The sequence below is a fragment of the Gallus gallus genome, chromosome 7 (assembly GCF_016699485.2).
Source record: "Gallus gallus isolate bGalGal1 chromosome 7, bGalGal1.mat.broiler.GRCg7b, whole genome shotgun sequence".
In the NCBI taxonomy this organism is placed as follows: domain Eukaryota; kingdom Metazoa; phylum Chordata; class Aves; order Galliformes; family Phasianidae; genus Gallus; species Gallus gallus.
In genome coordinates this window covers 13,779,865-13,800,959 of record NC_052538.1, presented here as the reverse complement: position 1 = coordinate 13,800,959, position 21,095 = coordinate 13,779,865, and the positions used below count along the sequence as shown (strand labels likewise).

Genomic DNA, 21,095 nt, shown 5'->3' with positions numbered 1-21,095 from the left:
TGACTGCTGATGACCTTGGGGTGAGGGAAGATGATCTGTAGTGGAGAGAAGAAATAGAAAGCATCCTGTAAGACGTGTATTGCCTTCTCTTTTGCATCCTTCTTGTTGCTTTCTTCTATGCTTGTCTTCTGTTATAGCTTTAGAGCATGGAAATGAAACAAGTAGCAATATCTGTCTTTTTCATGTGTTCTTTAGAACCGAGTGGGAGTTGTGAAAGCTGTTGGCAGTGACCTACTTCTGTAGTTGTTGAAGTCTGTGCCAGCATTGCTGTTGACTTGGACAGGGTCTTTGTTAGGTCAGGAACAAGCATTTCTGAAACGAGGGCATAGCTGAAATGTCCTATTTTACTGGAACTGCTCTGTCCATCTTGTTCATCTACAAGCTCACCTTTTCCTAGTGATATTTTGTAAACTAACTTGCAGTTGCATGTCCCAGAAGTTTTGCTTTGTAAAGTTTTGCTCTGTAAAGGCTTTCCATGCTGTTCTCCTTGTGCATTTACTAAAGACTTCTGCAAAGTTTTTTTTTTACCATGTCTTGGTACTAGGCGGTATCCCTTTCAGGCTACAGAACTAGACAATGTTCATCTCTGGATTTGATATAAGTAGAGGGAGATTTGATAGGGGTGGGCAGGCACCAGTTATGATGAAAGCTCCCTCTTCAGGTACAAGGAAAAAGACAGTAACTGACAGCTTGAGCAATTGTGTACCAATGGGTCAGCAGTTCTGAGCTGTAATGACACCAAAGGTCTTCTTAAACTGTCTCATATTTTGTTCTTGTGCAGGTCGTTTTCGCCAGATTGAAGTGCTTACTACTGTGGCCAATGCTTTTTCCTCTTTGTATTCTCAAGTCTCTGGGACTCCTCTGCAGAAAATTGGTAGTATGAATTCGGTGTCTTCCAGCAAAGAAGCATCCAGCCCTCCTCCCTTAAATCGCAGCAATACAGCCAGTCGGTTAATGAAGACCTTGTCCAAGCTTAATCTTTGCGGTGCACAGCAGGCCGATAGTAGCGGCTGCTCAACACCTTCACCTGTTGAAAAAGGGAAGGGTCCAGCTGAGACAGAGAGTGAGGAAAATGATGCTAAAAATGACTCTAAGTTGCCAAAATTCTCCAAAAAGAAAGACTCTCCCTCTTTTCTGGCTACGGTAAAGGAGGAGATAGCCAGTAGTCAGACAAATGCTACAGATGCTCATAGACTTGAGATTGTGCCTGATGGAACTGATGATAAGCGTGAGAATACTGAGTCTGCAGCAGATGTGCAAAACAGCAGGCTGGTAAGCCCCCAGGACAGACAATGTGAAGAGTCTGGTCTTTTGGACTCTTCCAGCCTCAGCAGCAGTTCCAACATGCCTAACAACACCGCGTCCGAAGGTGGTACCCCAGCACAAAGGCCACCTGCAGCATCGCTGGGTAGAGAGCCCTGCACGCCTCTTGCCAACCCCTCTGTAATGAATCTAATGCTTCAGCAGAAGGACTCCTTTGAGATGGAAGAGGTAGGTGGTAATATATGACTTTGTTTTTGGGTACAGTTTACATAGCTTGCTGGCTGCCAACAGAGGAATGTTTTCTCCTGTGTAGCTGAGAGTGTTTTCTGCAGGGATGCTTTACATTCTCTGAATAGTAGGACAGTTGTCGCTTTCTCTTTGTAGGCTGCTCTAATTGCTCCTTTTATTGAAGTGTTGTTGATAGCGATAATGTTGTTCTTGAGTCAGCATAAATTTCTTTTCATTTTTTTCATTGTCCCAAAGGGATACTAATTCCCAGGTTCCTAGAAGTGGTTTGTTGACTAGGCTAGAGAATGTGCAGCCCACAAATTCAAAAATGCATTTAATATTTTGTTTTGTTTTTACATCGACTCCCTGACTGGATTGCAAGATCTCTCTTAAATTAGCAAACGGTTTCGTGGATGCTTTTTGACATGGCTGTTAACAATCCAGAAGCTAATGTTTTCATGTATGTGAGGTAGATGTGTAAATGAAGGATTGTAATTTCTTTGCTGGAATGAGTGAAGAAAACTGGCAATAGGAAACTTCCAGAGTTTTACAGAGAATAACAAACTGATAATTTAGAAGACATTGTGTCTAGCGTTGGCACTGCAGGCTTTTGATTCTCTTCTAGATCAACTGATGTCATAGCTAAAGGTGCTTACTGAGGGGAAAGAAATAATTCAGTGTCTTCTAGTTCCTGCCATTTGTTTGCATCTGTGTGCCATCGCCCACATGTTCTGTTGTCATCTACTGAATAAGAACAAAGGATTGATCCAACTGAGGGGAGGAAAAGAAGCCCCGTGTATCTTGATTTATTTATTTTTCCTGGGGTAGTTTTCATCTAGATAATTTCCTTGACGCAGCTTGTTGTGTAGCTGCATAGATACTTGTGTTGGCACAATGGGAGGGGTCTGAGTGGCAGTGCGTTTTGCTGTGCTCTTGATAGCTGGACTGGTTTCATGTATACTACAGGAGAAATCTGTATTTTGTCATTCTTAGGCAAAGCTGTAACAATTTTTAAAAAACAAACAAAAGGATATATATATTCTTTTCTTTTCAGAGTAAATTGGGCTGTAAAGGGCTGTGAAATGAAGAATGCTTACCAAATTCTGCATAAGCCAAATGCAATGCATTTGCAAAGTTTTGGTTGACACACTTTGCAATGATGCCAGTCCATAAACACAGCTGTTTTGACATGATGGCATGTGATATGGGTTGGAGTTGTGGTGGATTTTTGTTTATGCAACCTAGTCTATACATATCAACTGGTAGAGGGATTCAGTTTTATTACAAAAACTCTAGAACAATACTTGGCAGCTTGACTTTATTTTTGTGCGTCTCTTAAGCAGAGTCTAATGAACAATACACTGTATTAGAAACTGAAAATAACTCCTTCCAAAGTTTTCTCAGCTTGATATGTGTAAGAGAGATGACAGATATATCGAGGAAGCTCTTTGCATGCTTATGGATGCCTTGGAGGTTTGCGTGCCATTAGGAAGTCTGTGGCTGGGAAGATAGCTAGTGTGGGAGTGACTCAGAGCAGGATTTCCCCCAGACTCCCTCTCCTGAGATGACCAATTAGAGCATGGAGGTCGCTTACCAGCATTGATACTGGCTGAAGGGACGAGGCAGGACAAGTGCTCTGCGCGCTTGTCAGGGTGCTATCTGCCAGCCAAGGATAAGAGGTGGAAGGTATTTAGATGAGAAGAGGCTTGGTGGGTTGCAGGTAGCAAATTTAGCCATCGGAAACCAGAAGGTTTAAGCAAATCAAGATATCTTTCCTGAAAGGCTAGCCTGATCAAAAGGGCTTGTAAGAATACTTACTGTTCCTGCTTTTGTTGTTGGTTTTTTTTGTTGTTTTTTGGGTTTTTTTTTTTTTTTTGGTTGGTTGGTTTTGTGTGTATGTGTAGTTTTGTATGTTCTTTTAATTAAAAAAAAAAAAAATACATATTTTTCCTAAACTTAAATGGTGAACTCCTTCTATGCTCCCCGCCTTTTGTCAAAGTAATCATTTACATCTTTCATAATACAACCTTCGTCTCCTAAAGGAATAGAAGCCTCTTGTTTTATTATGTAAGATTAATGCTGTTCACTTATTAACAGTGAAAAGTTCAGGCCAAGTACTTCTCAAAATCCTTGTCATTGAGAAAAGGCACTCTTGTGGCTGCTATACACATGATTTTGATACAAATAGAGTTTCTCCTTTAGCCAAATATTAATCTGGGCTTCAAACCACTAGTATGCTGATTTTGCATTTTTAATTTTATCAAAACTGGAAAGGAAAATGTCATTGTTTGTTAATTTTGAAAATAGATAGGCAGCCTGCTAGAGGGGAGGGTTAGGGAGTTAGTTGGATTGGGGGTTTTGAGCATGTAAGCTTTTATGTGAATCATGAGGATTTTTTCTGTTGCACCGACAACAGAAAGTGCATGATAGCTTTGGAGCTGAACAAAGACCTTCCTGTTTAAATTTTAGGCGTATTCCTTTCATCATTTGAATGGCTGTCAAAGAAACGCTTTCTTAATAATGCTGTTTCACAAAGCGATTAAGTAATGGGATTAATTTTCATGTAGTTTTATGTTTCCCAGTTGAAATCTGCATGATTTTGCATGTTATCTTCCTGTTTTGTACTGGAAATACACAAGATGTATTTCCACAAGCAGTAATGTGAGGAACTGGAGTAGCACAGGAACATAATCCAGTTGGCCTCACGAAATATTCCTCTCCTTTTCTCTACAGATCCAGAGTACAGAGGGGGATCTACCACACGTTCCAGCTTCTCACCAACTGGCAGTGACCAAGTCAAGGAAAGGTGAGTAGACTTCAACTTCTAGGAGACAGCAGTCTGCTGAGATTCCTTCCCCATTTGAAATGCTGATTCATATATTTAAAATTTCTACAGTTTCTCTTCCCTTTAGGATAGGAAAAAAAAAAAAAAAGATCTGGGTTTCCTTTTCAGTTAAATCACAGAACATTACTGCAAAGTGGCAACCAAATTACAGGCAAGATGACAGCGCTGTAACCTCAGTGCCTGTTTGCACTTTTGTGCCATTGATGATAGCTCACAGAAACAGACTTGTTAATTCAGATGGTATGGGATTTTTTTTCCCTAGCAAATCCTGTAATTTAAGATATCCATTTAAAGTAAAATTATATTGTTTTAAACGTAAACTTCATTATATGTTTAGCCTTTGCCAATGTGCTACTGCTCTATCTGAAGGCTGTCTGCAGAGAAGACTAGTTTTCACATGGAAATTGTATTCCTTCATGTGACAAAAAGTGCAGTGGCTCTTGTGGCTCACATGTGCTTTCATCTCTAATTGTTATTTATATTTTATGGTTTTGGAAGAGGGAAAAGGCTGATGTTTAATTTTAACTGTTGCTGGACCTTATCCAAAGTTGGAAAGTGAAATCTGCTCTCTGACATCTACGTATAATTAAAGAACTAGAGTTCATTGTGTTTAGCAAGACACCTAGCTTTAGTGTGATTTCATGGTGAAACAACATAGCTATCAATGTAAGATGCTGAAGGGAGAGACAGAAGATTTTCTTAAGGCACAGAGATTCTCATTTTCCTTTTCACAGATGAACTGAGTCTTGTGAACTATCAGCTGAATTGCATTAGTATGGTTGAACATGCTCTGGACTCTGCTGAAGGTTGATGATTGGCTTCTAGGGATACATTGTACTACAAACTCAGCAGTGTTTTGTACAACGTAGCTTTGCACACCCAGGTCCTCTTCTGTTATCATAGAATCACCAAGGTTGGAGAAGTCCTCTAAGACCATTCAGTCCAACTGTCCACCTGTCACCAATATATCCCACTAAACCGTGTTCCTCAGTACAACATCTGAGCGTTTCTCGAAGACCTCCAGGGACTGTGACTTCACCACCTCCCTGGGCAGCCGTTTCTGGTGCCTGACCACACTCTGTCATGAATACAGGCTAGAAGGAAGGGCCACCAGAAACTGCATTTCTAACTGTTCCCAGCATTTTCCCCTTGGCTGTATTATAAAGTTAATAATTACATGCTTTCAGGCAATTGTTTGCCTGTGGTTAAAGCCCTTGGGTAATAGATTAGTGCGGGTAACGTGACAGAGATGCACTCTTTACAGGTCAGGTCTTTTAATTCCCAGCCTTGGCAGCTACAAGAAGCAGTTTTTCAGGGAAAGGTGACTAATAGAACTAGGAACTGCTGTCAAGAAGGGTAAAAATATGTATGTATTTTTCCTTCTAAAATGTTAGATCTATGTTTTTGGATCCCACTAGCTATCTTACCCTCCTCTTCCTCCATGCAAGAAAAAAAAAAAACATTAGCTTAACCCATATATACCTGCTGAAATGTACTGAGCAGCTCTGGCATTGGGTTTCTAGCGTGGCAGGAGCAGGATGTGCTGGCTCCTATCTCCCAGCTAGTATATCCCATCTGTTTCTGAATGTGCTTGGCAATGATTAGCAATGAGAGTTTTTCCTCATGCCAGTATTGCCTAGAGTTCTTAGATAACTTATCTCACAAGGATGTCAGTGCTGACGGCAAGCCTGCATGTTCACTAAAATCAGTTTGGGACCAATTTTTTCTTTCACCTGAAAGATGTGAAAAGTGTATGATGTTGTTATATACAGGTCTTGGTGAAATTGCCCAGAAGGAGGGTATGTGGTGGAGAACTTACCTGAAACATGAAAATAGTAATTATTTTTTCAGATTCTTCATGTGAACAGCGTAGGTTTGTTTTCTCAGGTGCTCATCAAATTTGAAGTCATTCAGTGTCAGTGGTCACTCTCTGAAAATGCTGGCTGTTGTGTCTGAATGTAAAGTTGTACTCTTACTAGCAGGCACTAGAGATTGGATCAACATGAAATTCAAGTGCAGGTCTTCATTTACAATGCTATTTCAGCTGTTCATTCTCACACAGACTCACCACTTCAGTGCTATTGGCTCTACTGTAAATAAGCATCCCTAACAAACGTTTGTTCCAGATATTTCCTCCGTCAGAATAAGTTTGTACCTTTCTCTTTTCCCTTCAGAGGCACTTCTGTGTTGATTAGCAGTGTTAGCTTAGTGCTGCTCAGTACAGAATGTTACAAAACTTGCAGTGCAATTTTACTTCTACACAAAGGGCTGTAGATGATCTCCCTGGTGTTTACAACGCTTTGGAAGGCATTTTAAGAGTGTGTGTAGTAAGATGTGAACTATTTGAATTGAGAAAGGAGAAAAAGAGAAAAAAACGATTTTCATAGAGTCATAGTTTGAGTTAGAAGGAGCCTTCTGGAGTGTATTACCATATGCTTGAACATCACTGAGGCTACTGTGGCTTAGACTCCCCATTAGAGCATATTTCTAATGTCAGGATAGCTGTGGTTATAAATGGTAGGCTTGTTGTTTCAGAGTGGCTTCTAGATGATTGTTTTCCTCTAGTAGTGCCTTTATAAAATGTTACAGAGATGCAAAGAATTCTGAATCATACTGATGTACTTTTTAGGTTATGTCTTCTAAATGGTACTGAACTGAAGTAGTTTATTTATTATGCTCCGAACTGGCATTCTGTTCTTTGTTGTTGCACAATTCAGATGTTTGTAACTTTTCTTTTTGCTCACAGATAGGTCTGGGGCTTTTTTTTTAGGAACACAGTAAGCTTCGTGTGCTTTGCAATGTAAACACAGTGCTGTTAAATGTCCAGCATTTAAGGAGGGGAAAAAAAAAAGAACACTTCACTCACCTTTTGCAAAGTTATATGGAAGGAAGGCTTGTTAGCTGGAAAACAAAGTTCTTCCTGAGAAGACAAATATAGGCACACATACAGAACAAAGTTTTCTCAGAGTTTTTTTTTTTGTGTGTTTTGAGTGTTATGTTGCTCCCATCAGTAGCTTTGTCAAATTTTGGGTTGGCAGACCTATTTCTTTTAAAGCATCTGACACACGCAGTCAAAAACAGTAACTCATTTTGAAAATGTAGTGCTTACAAGTGAAGAAAGCAGAACATTGGCACTTCCTGTCCTTAGCATATTATTGTATTTATGCCTTTTAGTGGTTGCAGTTCCAGAAGTAGGCTGGAGATGGGGGAGTGAGAAGAAAACTTTTGGGGCAGAGTTAGTATCTGCAGGAATCTGTGGTTGTATATCCAGAAGCTAAGAAATCCCCAGGGACTTTGAAGAGTTTCTGGTTTTGGTGGTGCTGGGCTGCAATGTGTGATCAATACAGGGGAAAAAGAGCAGCAAGTCTTAAATCCTGGAATGAAAACTTCAACGCTATGTTGTGAGTGTGGATTTATTAATAATCACATGAAAATCAGAGTGTATTAGGGCTTTGCCAATACTATAGGTACAAGAAATGTAGATGTTAAAGAGTTTCACAGGCAGCTTCCATGCATTTCTCTTCCTTTATCAGCAGCAGACTGATGCAGAACATCTGAGTATTTGATAAGACTGTTTGGATCTGTGGAATTGTCATTCTGTTGGTAGCTGAATGTTATCTTACAATGTACAGAATAGATGAATTATTTAATCTGTTTAATCTGTTCTTTCATGTTCTGTAAACCACAGACCTCTTTCTTCATCATCTGTTTCTGCTTAGAACTTTGTCAGCGTATTTGCTGTATTTTTGAATACCCACATTGCGCTGGCTTGTATTCAGTGCCTAAAAATATTTGATGTTTTATGCAACTTAAAACCATCATCCGAAGGGCAATTTTGTCTTGTGCTCAGTTTAACTGGGACACGAGTTTGATTGTTCCTTTTATTTTTTTTCATCTTGAATGGTTCGTTTTCCCACACTTTTCTCCAGCCTCTGTGCTGAGTTTTCTGCATTCAGAGTGAGCAGAGGGGAGCCATGGCTGGTTACCACTTCTTTGTCTCAAGATTCTCTGCTGCCAGGAGGCATTTTAGTCAAGATCTAAATGTAACTTTGTAATTTAAAAAATCAAAACTAAATGTTCACCTTTTCCCCTCATCTGCTTGAATCTGAAAGACATCCAGGTTGGTACTTCTGGATCAGGAGCTGACAGGAAGGATGGATACCACTATATATTAGTGTATCACAGTAATTGATATTTCCAATCTTTATGGAGCCAAACGTTATCATTTCACTTCTGAAGTAGAGATTCCTGTTTGTTAAAAGTTTTTACTTCCCTGACATTGTAGTGATATCATGGAGAATTCTGAGAATTTGCAAGAGGCAAAGATTTGGTAGAGGAAGGCTGCTCATGCTTGTAAAAAATGTCTTCTGATTTTCTTTAAAATGTTAAGAAAAATGAAATCCTAGCACCTGTATAACAGGAAGGGATGGCTACATTAAGGGAATTTATCTATAGGTGGCACCAAGGCGGTTTCATTCTATTGACGTGGTGCTAATTTATTGCCATGGATAATGATGGTGGGGCAGGTATGAGAGCCTCTTGTCTTGACTAACCATTTATGTGGCAGTACCTTTTGGTAAGGCTGTCAAATCATGTGCGTATATTACAGGCCTTGTGCAAAATGATGTAAAGCACTGATTTTGACTTCAGTACACTCTTCCCTAGGAGAGTGAGAGTTATTTAGGGAGATGTATATATATCATATATTTCCTTTTTAGCTACATACATTTAGGTACGTATGTATGCGTATGTATTTATAGGTGTATGGCTATGAAAGAAATAAAAAGGCAGGTCAGTGTTTTCATTGAGCAATAATAAATTTCACGTACGTGAAACCAGATGCCAGTATATACACTGGTGCATTGTTTTGGGTGCTTGCTAAGAGCCAGGCCAGTTGGAGTGAAGTAATTCCTATTGTCTTTACTAGGAGCTGGGTGGAGACGTCTGCCTTGTGGTAAAAAAAAAAAAAAAAAACCTGTTTATCATTGCAGGATATTGTGGCCACCATGATAACAGAGTAGCAGCACAATTCCAAAGGCACTCCCTAAAAGCTCTATGAAAACAGTGATGAAGAAGTCGAAAGGGCAGTTTCCCTGACCAGCTGTTCACCAGTTTCTGTGCCTGTGCAGACTTTTAATTCTGCATTAATAAAACATTCTTCAGAATTAATAATTCTAATATGAAATTAGTTCTGAATATCCAACAGTTTCAAAACAGTTTTCACAATGCATTCCAATGCATTGAGCTGTGTACTGGGTTTAATTATATGATGACAGTTAAGTGGTGGAAGGAATGTGGGGCAAAATCCTGTTTACAGCTACAGAGAGTAGAACAGTGAGCTTCTATGAAGGGGTGAGAAGGTGGTGGGGTGTAGAGGCTGAGGGCTGCTGTGGTCTCATCCTGCAGCCAAGCTCTTATAGGTCTGCTGAGGACCAGAGGTGAGATGGAGTGCCATATTTCTGAGCAAGATGGTCATGTGGTCTGAGCTAAACCCTGAACTTGGGAAGTGCCACCTGTGTCCAGTAAAGAACAATATTGCCATGTGGCACAGTACTGTGGGGCATACCAAGATCTCCAAGCTCTGTGGTACAGTGTCTGCATCAGAAGACATCACTCTTGGGTAGCTCCAATGATTTGGAAGTCTTTATAGGCTGCTTGAACACTTCTCTACTGTAAGTAGAAAGGAGCAAGCAGGGAGGATCTTATCTCCAGTGTACAAAATGAGTGCTGGGAATGTGTTTTGACAGATTGCCAGTCAATGTGTAAGAGATGTTTTGTGTTTGACCACTAAACCAGGGAGAACTCTAGCAGTTCTTGGGACTCTGCATTGCTCTCTGCTCATCTTGTTCTGTTCCTTAGGATGCATGAGATGGTGTGGGCTGGCAGTGAGCCCCTTTATCGCTCTGATCGGGAGGGGTAGCAGATCTGTACTTGTCAATACAAAAGCAGCTGTTCCAATGAATGTATGGGAGTTAACCAGCAATTCAGTTTTGGGGGAAGAAGAACTGCAGCAGTGGCAACATCAGTGAATGTGGTTTTTCCACAATACAGGAGAGAAAAGTGTGAAAAAAGGTTCCTCTGCCAGCGCTGTATAAAGTTTCACAAGTAAAGCTTTGCATGAGGAAAGCTTTTGCACTCCCTATGATTGAAACCAGCAGGTCTTTTTATGAATTGATCGAAGTGGAATTTGAAAAGGAATAGGGCTATCTACGTAGTGTTACCTTGATGTAAAAGGAAAGCACATGTTGGATGTGACTGGCTTAAAAGGTGGTGATCTGTAACTGAACTACAGTTGAGTTTTGCTTTGTTTTAAGCAGATCAGCTTTTACGGACTGCTAGTCAGCACTCGGATAGCAGTGGCTTTGCTGAGGATTCTTCCACAGACTGTTCTCCATTTAATCAGCTTCAGGTAAGTCTTCCATACTGTGGCTGGCATTGCATCGATTGTTGTGGGGAGGGAAGAAGGTATGCTGGTGTTTGGCATCTATTGTGACTGTCAGGCAAGGTTCTGATAAACTTCTCATTTTCAGAACTGGATCTACGCAGTCCCTTATGCTGTGTTAAAATTTTAAAGCCTTTCTGGTAGGAGAGTCTGAGTATACTTGGGCTTGGAATAAGCTCTGAATTCAGTATTTCCTGTGTGCTATTTCTGGTATATCTTTTGTTGCTGGCTGAGGTTTCAGAATTGCAGTCCATTCCTCTTGTGCGTGAAGTGAGATTAAGGTGATTAAATAATGTAACTTTTCTAGTGAAATTGTGAAATTCATTTCATTTCCTTGCATCTTGTTTTTTTACTTTTTTTTTTTTTTTGCATATTTTTCTATATTCTAGGTAGAAGTTGACAGAAAGAGAAAACATTTTCATACTAACTTTGGTGTGTAGGTTTACTGATGTTTAGTCCATCTTCAGTGTCCCATGTTTTTTCCCGTTCCAGTTACTTTGTTTCTCGGTTCTGGAATTTCCAGTGATGCTGACCAGAACTCTCAAGTCTTAAGGGAGGCTTTTGTTCAGCTGGATGCTTATGCGATTACACACATTCGCTCAGCAACTTCATCTGATGCTTAGCAATGATATTCTCTGCTTCTCCTAGCACATTCACATAGAGATATGTCCAAGTTGGTTCCAGGCCTGAATGCCATTGGGTAGCTTTCTGGGACTGAACTGCTATAGTGCAGAGTATACAAAAGTGGGACTTTAGATATCACCAGTAATTTCATTTCTGTGTCTTTCAGCTGCTGGACTTGTTTTATGCTACCACAGATGAGACTTTCCTTGTAGTACACCAAACATTCTCAAAGCTATTTGGCACTTACTAGGAAGAGGTTCTCATCCACCAAAGTTTGCTTCTCAGCTTTGGTACCGGGATTGTGTGCTTTTCTGTTTACTACTTTGTCAGCTGAGTGCCAAAATGGAAGCAACAACAGGACTAGTCCAGTTGTCTCCCCTAAGCATCAGCTTACATTTACCAAGAGTGACAGTGAATAATGGAAACTGTGAGCGTGAATTTCTAGAGTGAGCATAACAATCCGAGATACCGATTCTGCTCTCAACTCAGCTTGAACTATGCTCAAGTAAGTTGACAGGCATGTTAGCAGTCTCAGACTAGAGTTGCTCACTCAGGTTACAACCTGATTAAGCGTCCATTAAAAGTGTGTTGCATCTAAATGCCTCTTCAATGGAAGACTAGTGGAGTTTGTTTGTGCTGGTTGCAAAGTGATCAGATTTTTCTGCTTCCTATTATGCTGCTTTGAAAAGATGTATTGAGACTGTGTGAGACCTGTGCCATGGAGTTGCTAGGCTCTCTTCTGCCGCCACCACTCCTTTATTCAGGACAAGTACTGATCTGACTAGAAAATACGGATGAATAATGAAACTAGGAAAAAAGAACTTGGCAGCTAGTGAAGAGAACCTGTGAAAAGATGAAGGGGATACAGAAGGGTGTACATTTTGTTTTCTTAAAAGTATGGTAAGTTAGTGCCATCTACTGTTAAATAATTGACTCTAGCAGCCTTAGCATTCCTCTGAAACTCAAAAGAAAGCTGAAAAATTGGAATTGCATTTCCTTTCATCCCCATTTTGACATTACGTTTGTATATTCAGTAGGGAAGTTCATATTAACAAAGAAGTTAGAAAAATTCTCTATCCAAGTACTTGAATTTTGCTTGCCTGACTTTGTAAGTAAGAAGCATGATGGAGCATTAGATACACAGGCTTGTAGCACATCTAATTTCACACAAATGCTAGTCTTCTGTTCTTTTAAGACATTTGACTTAAACAGTATCTGAACCTATATAGTATTTAATACAAATTTTGAAGCGATGTGAAGTACGTGATGACTGTAATGACTGAAGTTCTGTTCTAGATGGTGGAGATGGAAGCGTTGCGCAACATACACCATAAGTATTCACACTAGAAGGAACTAATAGCAGAAAGAATGGCATAAGTTAGAAATGCAAAAAGCTTCACTGAATTACTAGTTCATGTGCCAAATATAGCAAATTTCCAAAACTGTACTTTATACTACATATGCTTATGAAAATGTACTTCTAAATATATCAGCCAATCACGCTGACCTATGGAATCTGCTTTGCAATCCATATATCCCTTCTCCTTCCTCATGAGTGCTTTTCCTGCCATTTATTCCCTATTAAATTAGAAGTTCACCTACACCTGTGCTCTGATCAAAGGTCATCATTTTGCAATATGGAATTTAAACCATAATTTAGAATGAGAAGGGCAAGGGGTATTAATAAAAAGGAAGAGAGAGTAGGGTAAAAGTGGTGGATTCAGTTGTCAGTGGAGGTTAGCAGATTAATATTAGATTCCCAATCTCAAATAATTCTACAACTTAAAACAGGCTGAGCGCATAGGCAGACTGTGTTTCCTGTTCTTGGAGTCTCACTGCAATCCAAAATTCTCCTCACTTCTCTGTGTGCATTCCCTAATACCATCCTTGGTTTCAGTGCTGAGTATGAACTTTTTTGGAAAAGAGATGCCACACGCCTCCAGTCTGACAACCCTTTGCCAGTGCAATCTAAAACACATACTGTCATTTTACTGCTGCTACGTTTATTCTTTTGGCAATAATATTTATTGTCAAATCAAAAAAGAGTGTAAATGGTTTGGCTACTTTTTCTTTTCTCTGCAAACCATCTCCTTTTGGGTGCCGTACTTCATGAATGCTTCTAATAAATCTGATGCTATGATTTCTTCATTCTCTTTCATTTTCGCCCATCATATTAACTACATTTTGGATTATTTCACCATGTTGCAAAATGAGTATGAACTTAGACTGTTAGCCTGATTCCTGAGAAGGCCATAGCTGAGTCTCCAGTATGTTCGCTCATTTGCTGTCTTGAATCTTTCATAGGTCCAGGAGTCTTTGCAAGGCATGGGGAGCAGTGCTGACAGCTGTGACAGTGAGACAACCGTGACATCACATACTGAAGAACAGAAGACACCAGTAGCAAAGGAACGGCCATGTTTCAATAAGTTTGAGGAGGAGGAAGAGGAGGAGGAGGAGGATGACGATGAAGAGGATGATATCTCTCAAGTAGAGAAAGGAAAGGTAGAGGCGTATTCTGAAAACCTAAGGAGAGATGATAAAACAAATTGTGACTATGAAGCTGAACAAAATAATGGAGGAGAAAGTAAGTCGTCTCATATATCTAAGATAGTTGGAGGAGAGGGCAGCTCTAAGGATGAAGGTATTTCCAGTGAGCAGAAAGAATTGGAGCTTCTGGAGGAAGGCAGTGATGAAAGCGACCCTGACAATGACACTGCATTTGAGTTTCCTCAGTACCAAACACACCATATCCTTAAGTCCTTGGAGTCTCTGGAAGGTGACAGCTCTTCTACATCGTCCTTGGACAGGGTTCATGTTGCTTTGCAAAGAGCCCGGATGAGGGTTATTGGCACGTCTGACTCAAGGGCCGGGCGCTCTTTCTTTAAGTCAAAAGATCTCCTGAGGAAACAAAGACAGTGGTTGGCTGAATCAGGTTATCCTCTAAGGCGATCTCAATCTCTCCCAGCTGCATTACTGAATCCAGTGAAAGTGGTGTCCTCTGTGAATGTCCAGTTAACTCCAGGAAAAGAGACTCTGTGTGGTCCTCCTTCTTTCACCTATAAGTACACGCACCTGGAGGAAGATGAAAAACTGACTTCGGAGGATGACAAACAGGAAGATGAGGCATCTACCAGCCAGCCTGTGTGCAAATCCACACTATTCATTGCAACTTCTTCCTCTAAAAGAGAAGTGCCCCAGGCTGGGCTTAGGAGACTGTCCGAGGTGCCCAGTCCCACCAGGGGACAGAGCTGCCCACTACACACCCCAGCACACATGTCCCAATCAACGTGCTCCCTGCACTCCCTCCCGGCTGAGTGGCTGGACAGACCGCTCTGTGAGCACATGAGGACGCTTAGCACCCACAGTGTCCCGAGCATCTCTGGTTCTTCCCTCAGTGCCTTGCTTTCACCCTTCAGCTGTCCCTTTTCTCCAAGGCACTCTGGATACCCTCATCGACCTCATGCCATCAACCCACCCTCCACTGTGGAAATGCAGCTTCGCAGAGTCCTGCATGACATCAGAAACTCTCTGCAGAACCTCTCACAGGTAGGAGAAAGCAAATGGGTTCCTTATTTCATTTTTATAAAAATAAAATGTTAGCTTGAATATTCTTTTATGTAGTGTAAGAAATCAGGAAAAAAAAAAAAAAAAACATTGTGCCTTGTTAGGTTTGCTACTTCTTTCAGGAGCTTCTGTTTAAAGGGGCAAGTTGTCATCCCTCCAGTGCACCACTATTTTTGCATTGAATTTGTTCATGTTGCACTTGACCCAGATCAGTAGTTAACTGATTTTTATAACCTTTTTATGGTTATTCTTAGGTATGAGGGAGGAACAGCGTATGCCTCATAAGCAGTTATTTTAAAGTGATAGTCATTGGCTTTTGATATGAAAATACATATCACCTTTGATGGTGCTTTAGCCTGTCACTTCTCTTTGGTGTATTTTCTATCCAACTGATAGATTTTTTTTTCATTGCAAGTCCCGTGACGTCACCTATGATGTTAGTGATGATCATTCATTCAACTTAACGTTTCTGTGCTGTTTTATGCCAATGCTGTGTGTGTTCAACTCTGGAGCTACTAACATATTCTCGAAGTTATCAGCCTTTTATTAAGAATCAATTTTGTTATGATGTGTGAAATTTTGAATGTGTGGATGTTCTCAATAGTCAGAGAAGAAATGTTTTAGAATGCAAGCGTACAGATGTACATAGTTTGCTCCAAAAGTAATGCCTCCTAATTTCTTCATGGAAACTGCAACAGATAATAAGAACACAATAATGCTATTTGGTAGAAAAAAATTCTCAGCTGGAAAACACTTTTGCAATATAGTCACCACTGTTAGCTATGCATTTTCAGCAGAGGTGAACAAGAACCTGCATGCTGTGCTTGTAAAAATCTGCATGGCCGTCCAGAATGTGGTTTGTCTTTCACATCACTGTCACTACTGATGAAAAGCACCACCCACCACCTCTCTGTTCCAACATCTGCTATTTGTTCTCTATAAATGTTCAGCAACTGTTGATGAATGTCCTTGGGTGCATCTTTTTCCACATGGAGGAATTCAGTGACACATCTTTGCTTCATACACACTTCCATGTCAGACTGCCCCTCTGCTGCCATCTGTCTCATGGCAACAAAATGTAATGGAATATTGGTGGGAAGGTTCAAGCTCTACTGCCCTATCACCAACAGCTGCCTTTGATGTTATAGGCCAACATAATAAAATAGGAAGCATTACTTTCAGAGCAGCCCTTGTATATGTATTTTTGCTGGGTTCTGTGATGTCTTCTGCTCCACCATCTCTGTACTGCTATTGCCTGAGGTGGTGATCCAACTTAGGAACCTGCAAGATGCTGCAGAGTGGCTCTGCAGGCAGAGCACTTGCAGACTCTGCCTGTTAATATGTGAATACATGAAAATTATGCAGTTGTGGAACCTCAATGTCGTCTGTGAGGTTTTTAATCAAGAACAAACATATGCTTTTCTGCACCCTATTGCTGGTAGTGAGCTGTAGTGGGCTTTTTTAGACACCCTGTTCTCCATTTTATAGAATCATAGAATGGCCTGGGTTGAAAAGGACCACAGTGATCATCTAGTTTCAACCCCCCCTTCTATGTGCAGGGTTGCCAACCACCAGACCAGGCTGCCCAGAGCCACATCCAGCCTGGCCTTGAATGCCTCCAGAGAGGTGGGGCATCCACAACCTCCTTGGGCAACCTGTTCCAGTGCGTCACCACTCTGAGTGAAAAACTTCCTCCTAATCTAACCTAAACCTCCCCTGTCTCAGTTTAATACCATTCCCCCTTGTCCTATCGTACTATCCACCATTGTAAACAGCTGTTCCCCTTCCTGTTTATACGCTCCCTTCAAGTACTGGAAGGCTGCAATGAGGTCTCCCTGGAGCCTTCTCTTCTCCAAGCTAAACAAGCCCAGTTCACTCAACCTTTCCTCATAAGAGAGGTGCTCCAGCCCTCTGATCATGTTAGTGGCTCTCCTCTGGACCCACTCCAAGAGCTCCACGTCCTTCCTGTGCTGGGGGCCCCAGGCCTGGACGCAGTACTCCAGATGGGGCCTCACAAGAGCTGAGTAGAGGGGGACAATCACCTCCCTCTCCCTGCTGGCCACCCCTTTTTTAATGCAGCCCAGAACACAGTTGGCCTTCCAGGCTGCAAGTGCACACTGCTGGCTCATGTCCAGCTTCTTATCTACCAGGACCCCCGAGTCCTTCTCTGCAGGGCTGCTCTCAAGGAGATCTTCCCCCAGTTTGTATAAATACCTGGGATTGCCCTGACCCAAGTGCAGCACCCTGCACTTGGCCTTATTGAACCTTGTTAGGTTTTCATGGGCCCACTTCTAAATGTTTATGTTGCCCTTGTCCAAAACCTGAGGCTAGTTGTGCCTGACTTGGGTTTTCTGAGCTGGCCCTGCTCAAGGTAGCCAAAAGCATGCGTGGGAGTGAGCAGTTGCAGAATTTAACTTTCTTTGTAAAATTCACTTCTGTGTATAAACTGCAGTCTTGCTGTGTGTAAGGGTACACTTGTAGGATGCTAGCTGAATCTGCTGAAAAAGAAAACTCTGTGTTACATCCAGATCTCCTGTTCGTGCTGGTTCAATAAAAATTAAGTTGCATTAGCATTAGAGGGGATAATAACTCCTTGCCCACTTGTTCGGCTTCCAGAGTGATTTCTCGAGACCAATCCCATTTTGGGGGATGTGTTCCTTCTTGCTTATGAATTTTCTGTGAAAAACTGTCATTTTCAATACAGAGTTTCCTTGTGCTGTTTTTCTCTACAGCCAAAATTGAATTTGTAACACAGTGTACTCAGCTTCCTATAGAAAAATAGGAGATATTTCAAATACACTATCTTGTCTTTCTGGGAGGGGTAAGGAAGAGTTGATTTGTTCCCAGTAGAGCAGGGAACAAAGAAAACTGGGAGAGGAAAAACAAAACATCTCCTTGATGTGATCATGTTTGAGCAAAGCTCCTCTGAGTGAATGGGCATGCTTCAAATTTTCCATGGGGTGTCAATAGTTCTTCTGAATTCTTTGAGAATTATATTGGACAAGCCGTCTTTTTCGTGTTTGAAAAGGTTCACGTTTTTGCTCTTTCCACTGTTCTTTGCTGTGCCACGTCTCTACATGTAACAGCCTCTGTCTTTTGTGTGGTTGCTCCAGATGTTGATACAACATGCAAATAGAAATTCTTCAACAGTCTTGTTCTCATGGGAGATCTTTAGCATGCAAGGGTCTTTGGATGTAGGCAATATGGTGAGATAAAAAAAAAACCAAACAAAATTGGCATACACAAAAAAGAAAAGCATAAAAAAACAACTAAAATGCTGAGCAAAATCCCACAGCAAATGACTGTGATTGTAATTGAAAATGGGCCACTTTCAGTAGTCTGTACCAGGCATTTTCTGCACTGATGTCTAGGGCAGACAACTTAGCTTTTATCCCTACTGATTGTATCAGACAGGGTTAAGTTTTTTCCAGCTAAAACTTGCTTGTGTTACAGAACTTTGGTGCACATGCTTCAGTTAAGAGCTGTCACCTCCATTTGCTGACTTTCCTTTTCCTGTTGTAATGCTGACATTGAGAGCAGAAATCCTAGGGCCAGAAAAACTGTGTTTTAACATTGTCTGCTTTTGTACTATTTGAGAAGATGAGTTCATGAAGAAGGCTGTGTTGATATTTGTTTCAAATGCTTTTTTTTCCATAGTATCCAGTAATGAGAGGTCAGGATCTTTCAGCTGCCACTGGTTACACTACTCAGAGATCATCCATTCTACCTCTCTATGAAGTAAGTGACCCTTTGTACACTTTGGCAGTTAGTCAAAATAAAAAAAAAACATCATGTATGTGCTGTAGAGTGTGCTATCTTTGGTCAGTTCCCCATCTTTAGAGAGATGACTCTATTCTGCAAACAATGTCAAAAAGGAGTCAGTCTAAATACATGGAAATACTTTCATGGATTTGTGTGGTGTGCCTGAAAATGTTGGTTTATTGAATTATTGTTATCTCGTGACATGTAACGTCTGTATGCTGAAGTTGCAGAGGTTCTGCTTCACTCACAGAATACTTTTCAGCAAATGAGTTATGGATTCCATACTTTATTTTTTTTCCATGTATGGTTTTCTTGTTTGTTTTTTGTTTTTAATTTCTTTTCTCTGTTGTTTTTTTCCTAAGAATACTTTCCAGGAGCTACAAGTGGTAAGGCGAAACCTAAATTTATTCAGAACTCAAATGATGGATTTGGAATTGGCTATGCTACGTCAACAGACAACAGTTTATCAGCACATGACAGAAGAGGAAAGGTAAAATGATATTAAAAGAAAAAAAATACCTTGATACTTATTTCTTAAGGAAATGATCTGCTGCCTCTGAAATAAGAGCAAAAAAAATCTATTAGTTCCAATTTGAGGAGGGTTGGAACTGAGTTTATGCAAAAAAACCCGTGTTTACTCTCATCCTTACACCTCTTCATTCGAGAGTTCTTTTTCCCTGTTTTTCTTCTAATTCCATTTCTTATTAATTGATATTTATCTCCTCGCTTCTGCAAAGTGATTCTACATCTGTGGATTTTAAGGATTTTAGGTATCATAGGCCATTTGAGCACAGGATATTGGAGGGGAAAAATCTTAAGCACTTTCAACTTGGATTTTTCTCCTCCTTCTCTGTATAGGTGTAAAGAAATAAATACAAATAACACTGCAGCATTCAGATACTTTTCCAATGCACAGTGGCCATGCAGCAGGTTACAGATGGCATTCATTATTCTGACTGTGTTTGTTGACCGTAGGTTGCAGCAGCAGCTGATGTGGAAAAATATTTGAAATTGCTTATTTATTTACTTTAGTTGAATCAGCTCATCACTAACTTTAAAAGCAAATATAATTTAGATCTGTTGGCCTTCTTTGACCATTCTTTCTGGGTCAAGCTGTAGCTTCTGCTCGGGAATTCAGAACTATGTGACAGAAGTAATGTGATTACTGCCCTGTTCTGTGATTTTGGTTCTTTTTGCCATTGTTCTTTTTGGAATGGATTTTGTGCAGGTATGAAGCTGATCAGCTGCAGAGTTTGAGAAAGTCTGTCCGCATGGAGCTGCAGGAGTTAGAGATGCAGTTAGAGGAACGTCTACTTGCATTGGAAGACCAGCTGAGAAGTCTGCACATGTCCTCCCCTTACAGACCTCAGACACACATAGTAAGTATTATTTTTTGCAACAGCATTGTGTCAGTGTAATGTGCATCAGTGTAATGTTAATAACTCATAACTGTTAAAAATCTTACAATATAATGGCACCTGGGAATCTAATGATGATTTTTGTATTATCAGGGGTTGTACTTTAGTTTTCAGTGTCTTAGGGAAGAGATGAGTGAACAGAGGGACTGTTTTGCTATTAATATGTGTCAATACATATTTTTGGGGTTCCAAAGTCTGAGATTTCAGTCTTCTTTTGTCAGTGCTTTCTTGTTCTGAATTTCTGTAGTTTTGATAGGTAGTGCTCATGTCTGAAATCTTCCTAGGATGGTTACGATCTTTGTGGAGTTCTCCTATGCTAATTTTCTTACTTGTTAAAGGGGACCAGTGACAAGAAAAGCAGTGAGTTTCTCTCCCAAGAAACAGTGTGTGCTTCCCTCTAGTTCTGCCTACCCATGGACCATAAAACAGGAAAATCCAGTTGTCATCTTCAGGTTTCTTCTTCCATTGCCTTTTGGAGCTCCTTCAGCTGAATATGTGGCTCCCTGCTAGATGGGGAGTAGTTCTGCTTGTATAGACACTCCACTAGCAGCTCAAGAGCAGCGGGGAGTTGCCGGGAGGGAAGTTACTGGTGTCTGTTTATTGGTGGCGTGGCAATATACTTTCTCTTCTTTTTTCACTCAGCAGAAGACTGTTCCTCTTTTTTTTTTTCTGCTGCAACTCTGTCATCAGCCAAACAAAAGAAGCACAGACAGAAAGCGTCATATGTTTTTTATGGATCTTATTCCTCTTTCTTAGCCAGTCCTCTTCCGTAGAAGCAGCACAGGCCACATCTTCCTCTTCAGTGTTTTGTCATGGGAAAAAGAATTGAAACCTAGGAACACGAAAATATGGTATTACTATGATTCCATGCCAGACTTGCATTCTTTGAACCATATAAATATCTTTTTATTTGTAAATCCCTTTATAGAAGGGGGCCAGCTTTAAAAAT

General features: G+C 40.6%; 1 protein-coding gene across 2 annotated transcripts in view; it reads left to right on the top strand.

The window, feature by feature from the left end:
* SSFA2 (sperm specific antigen 2) overlaps positions 1-21,095 on the top strand; it is a 41,275-nt gene that overhangs the window by 11,105 nt on the left and 9,075 nt on the right. For both annotated transcript variants that reach the window (XM_015289552.4, XM_040703682.2), the window contains 7 exons: positions 782-1,491; positions 4,225-4,297; positions 10,654-10,745; positions 13,707-14,948; positions 18,624-18,704; positions 19,091-19,218; positions 19,957-20,107. In XM_015289552.4, the coding sequence (XP_015145038.2) occupies positions 782-1,491; positions 4,225-4,297; positions 10,654-10,745; positions 13,707-14,948; positions 18,624-18,704; positions 19,091-19,218; positions 19,957-20,107 (2,477 nt within the window). The remainder of the gene's footprint in view (positions 1-781; positions 1,492-4,224; positions 4,298-10,653; positions 10,746-13,706; positions 14,949-18,623; positions 18,705-19,090; positions 19,219-19,956; positions 20,108-21,095) is intronic.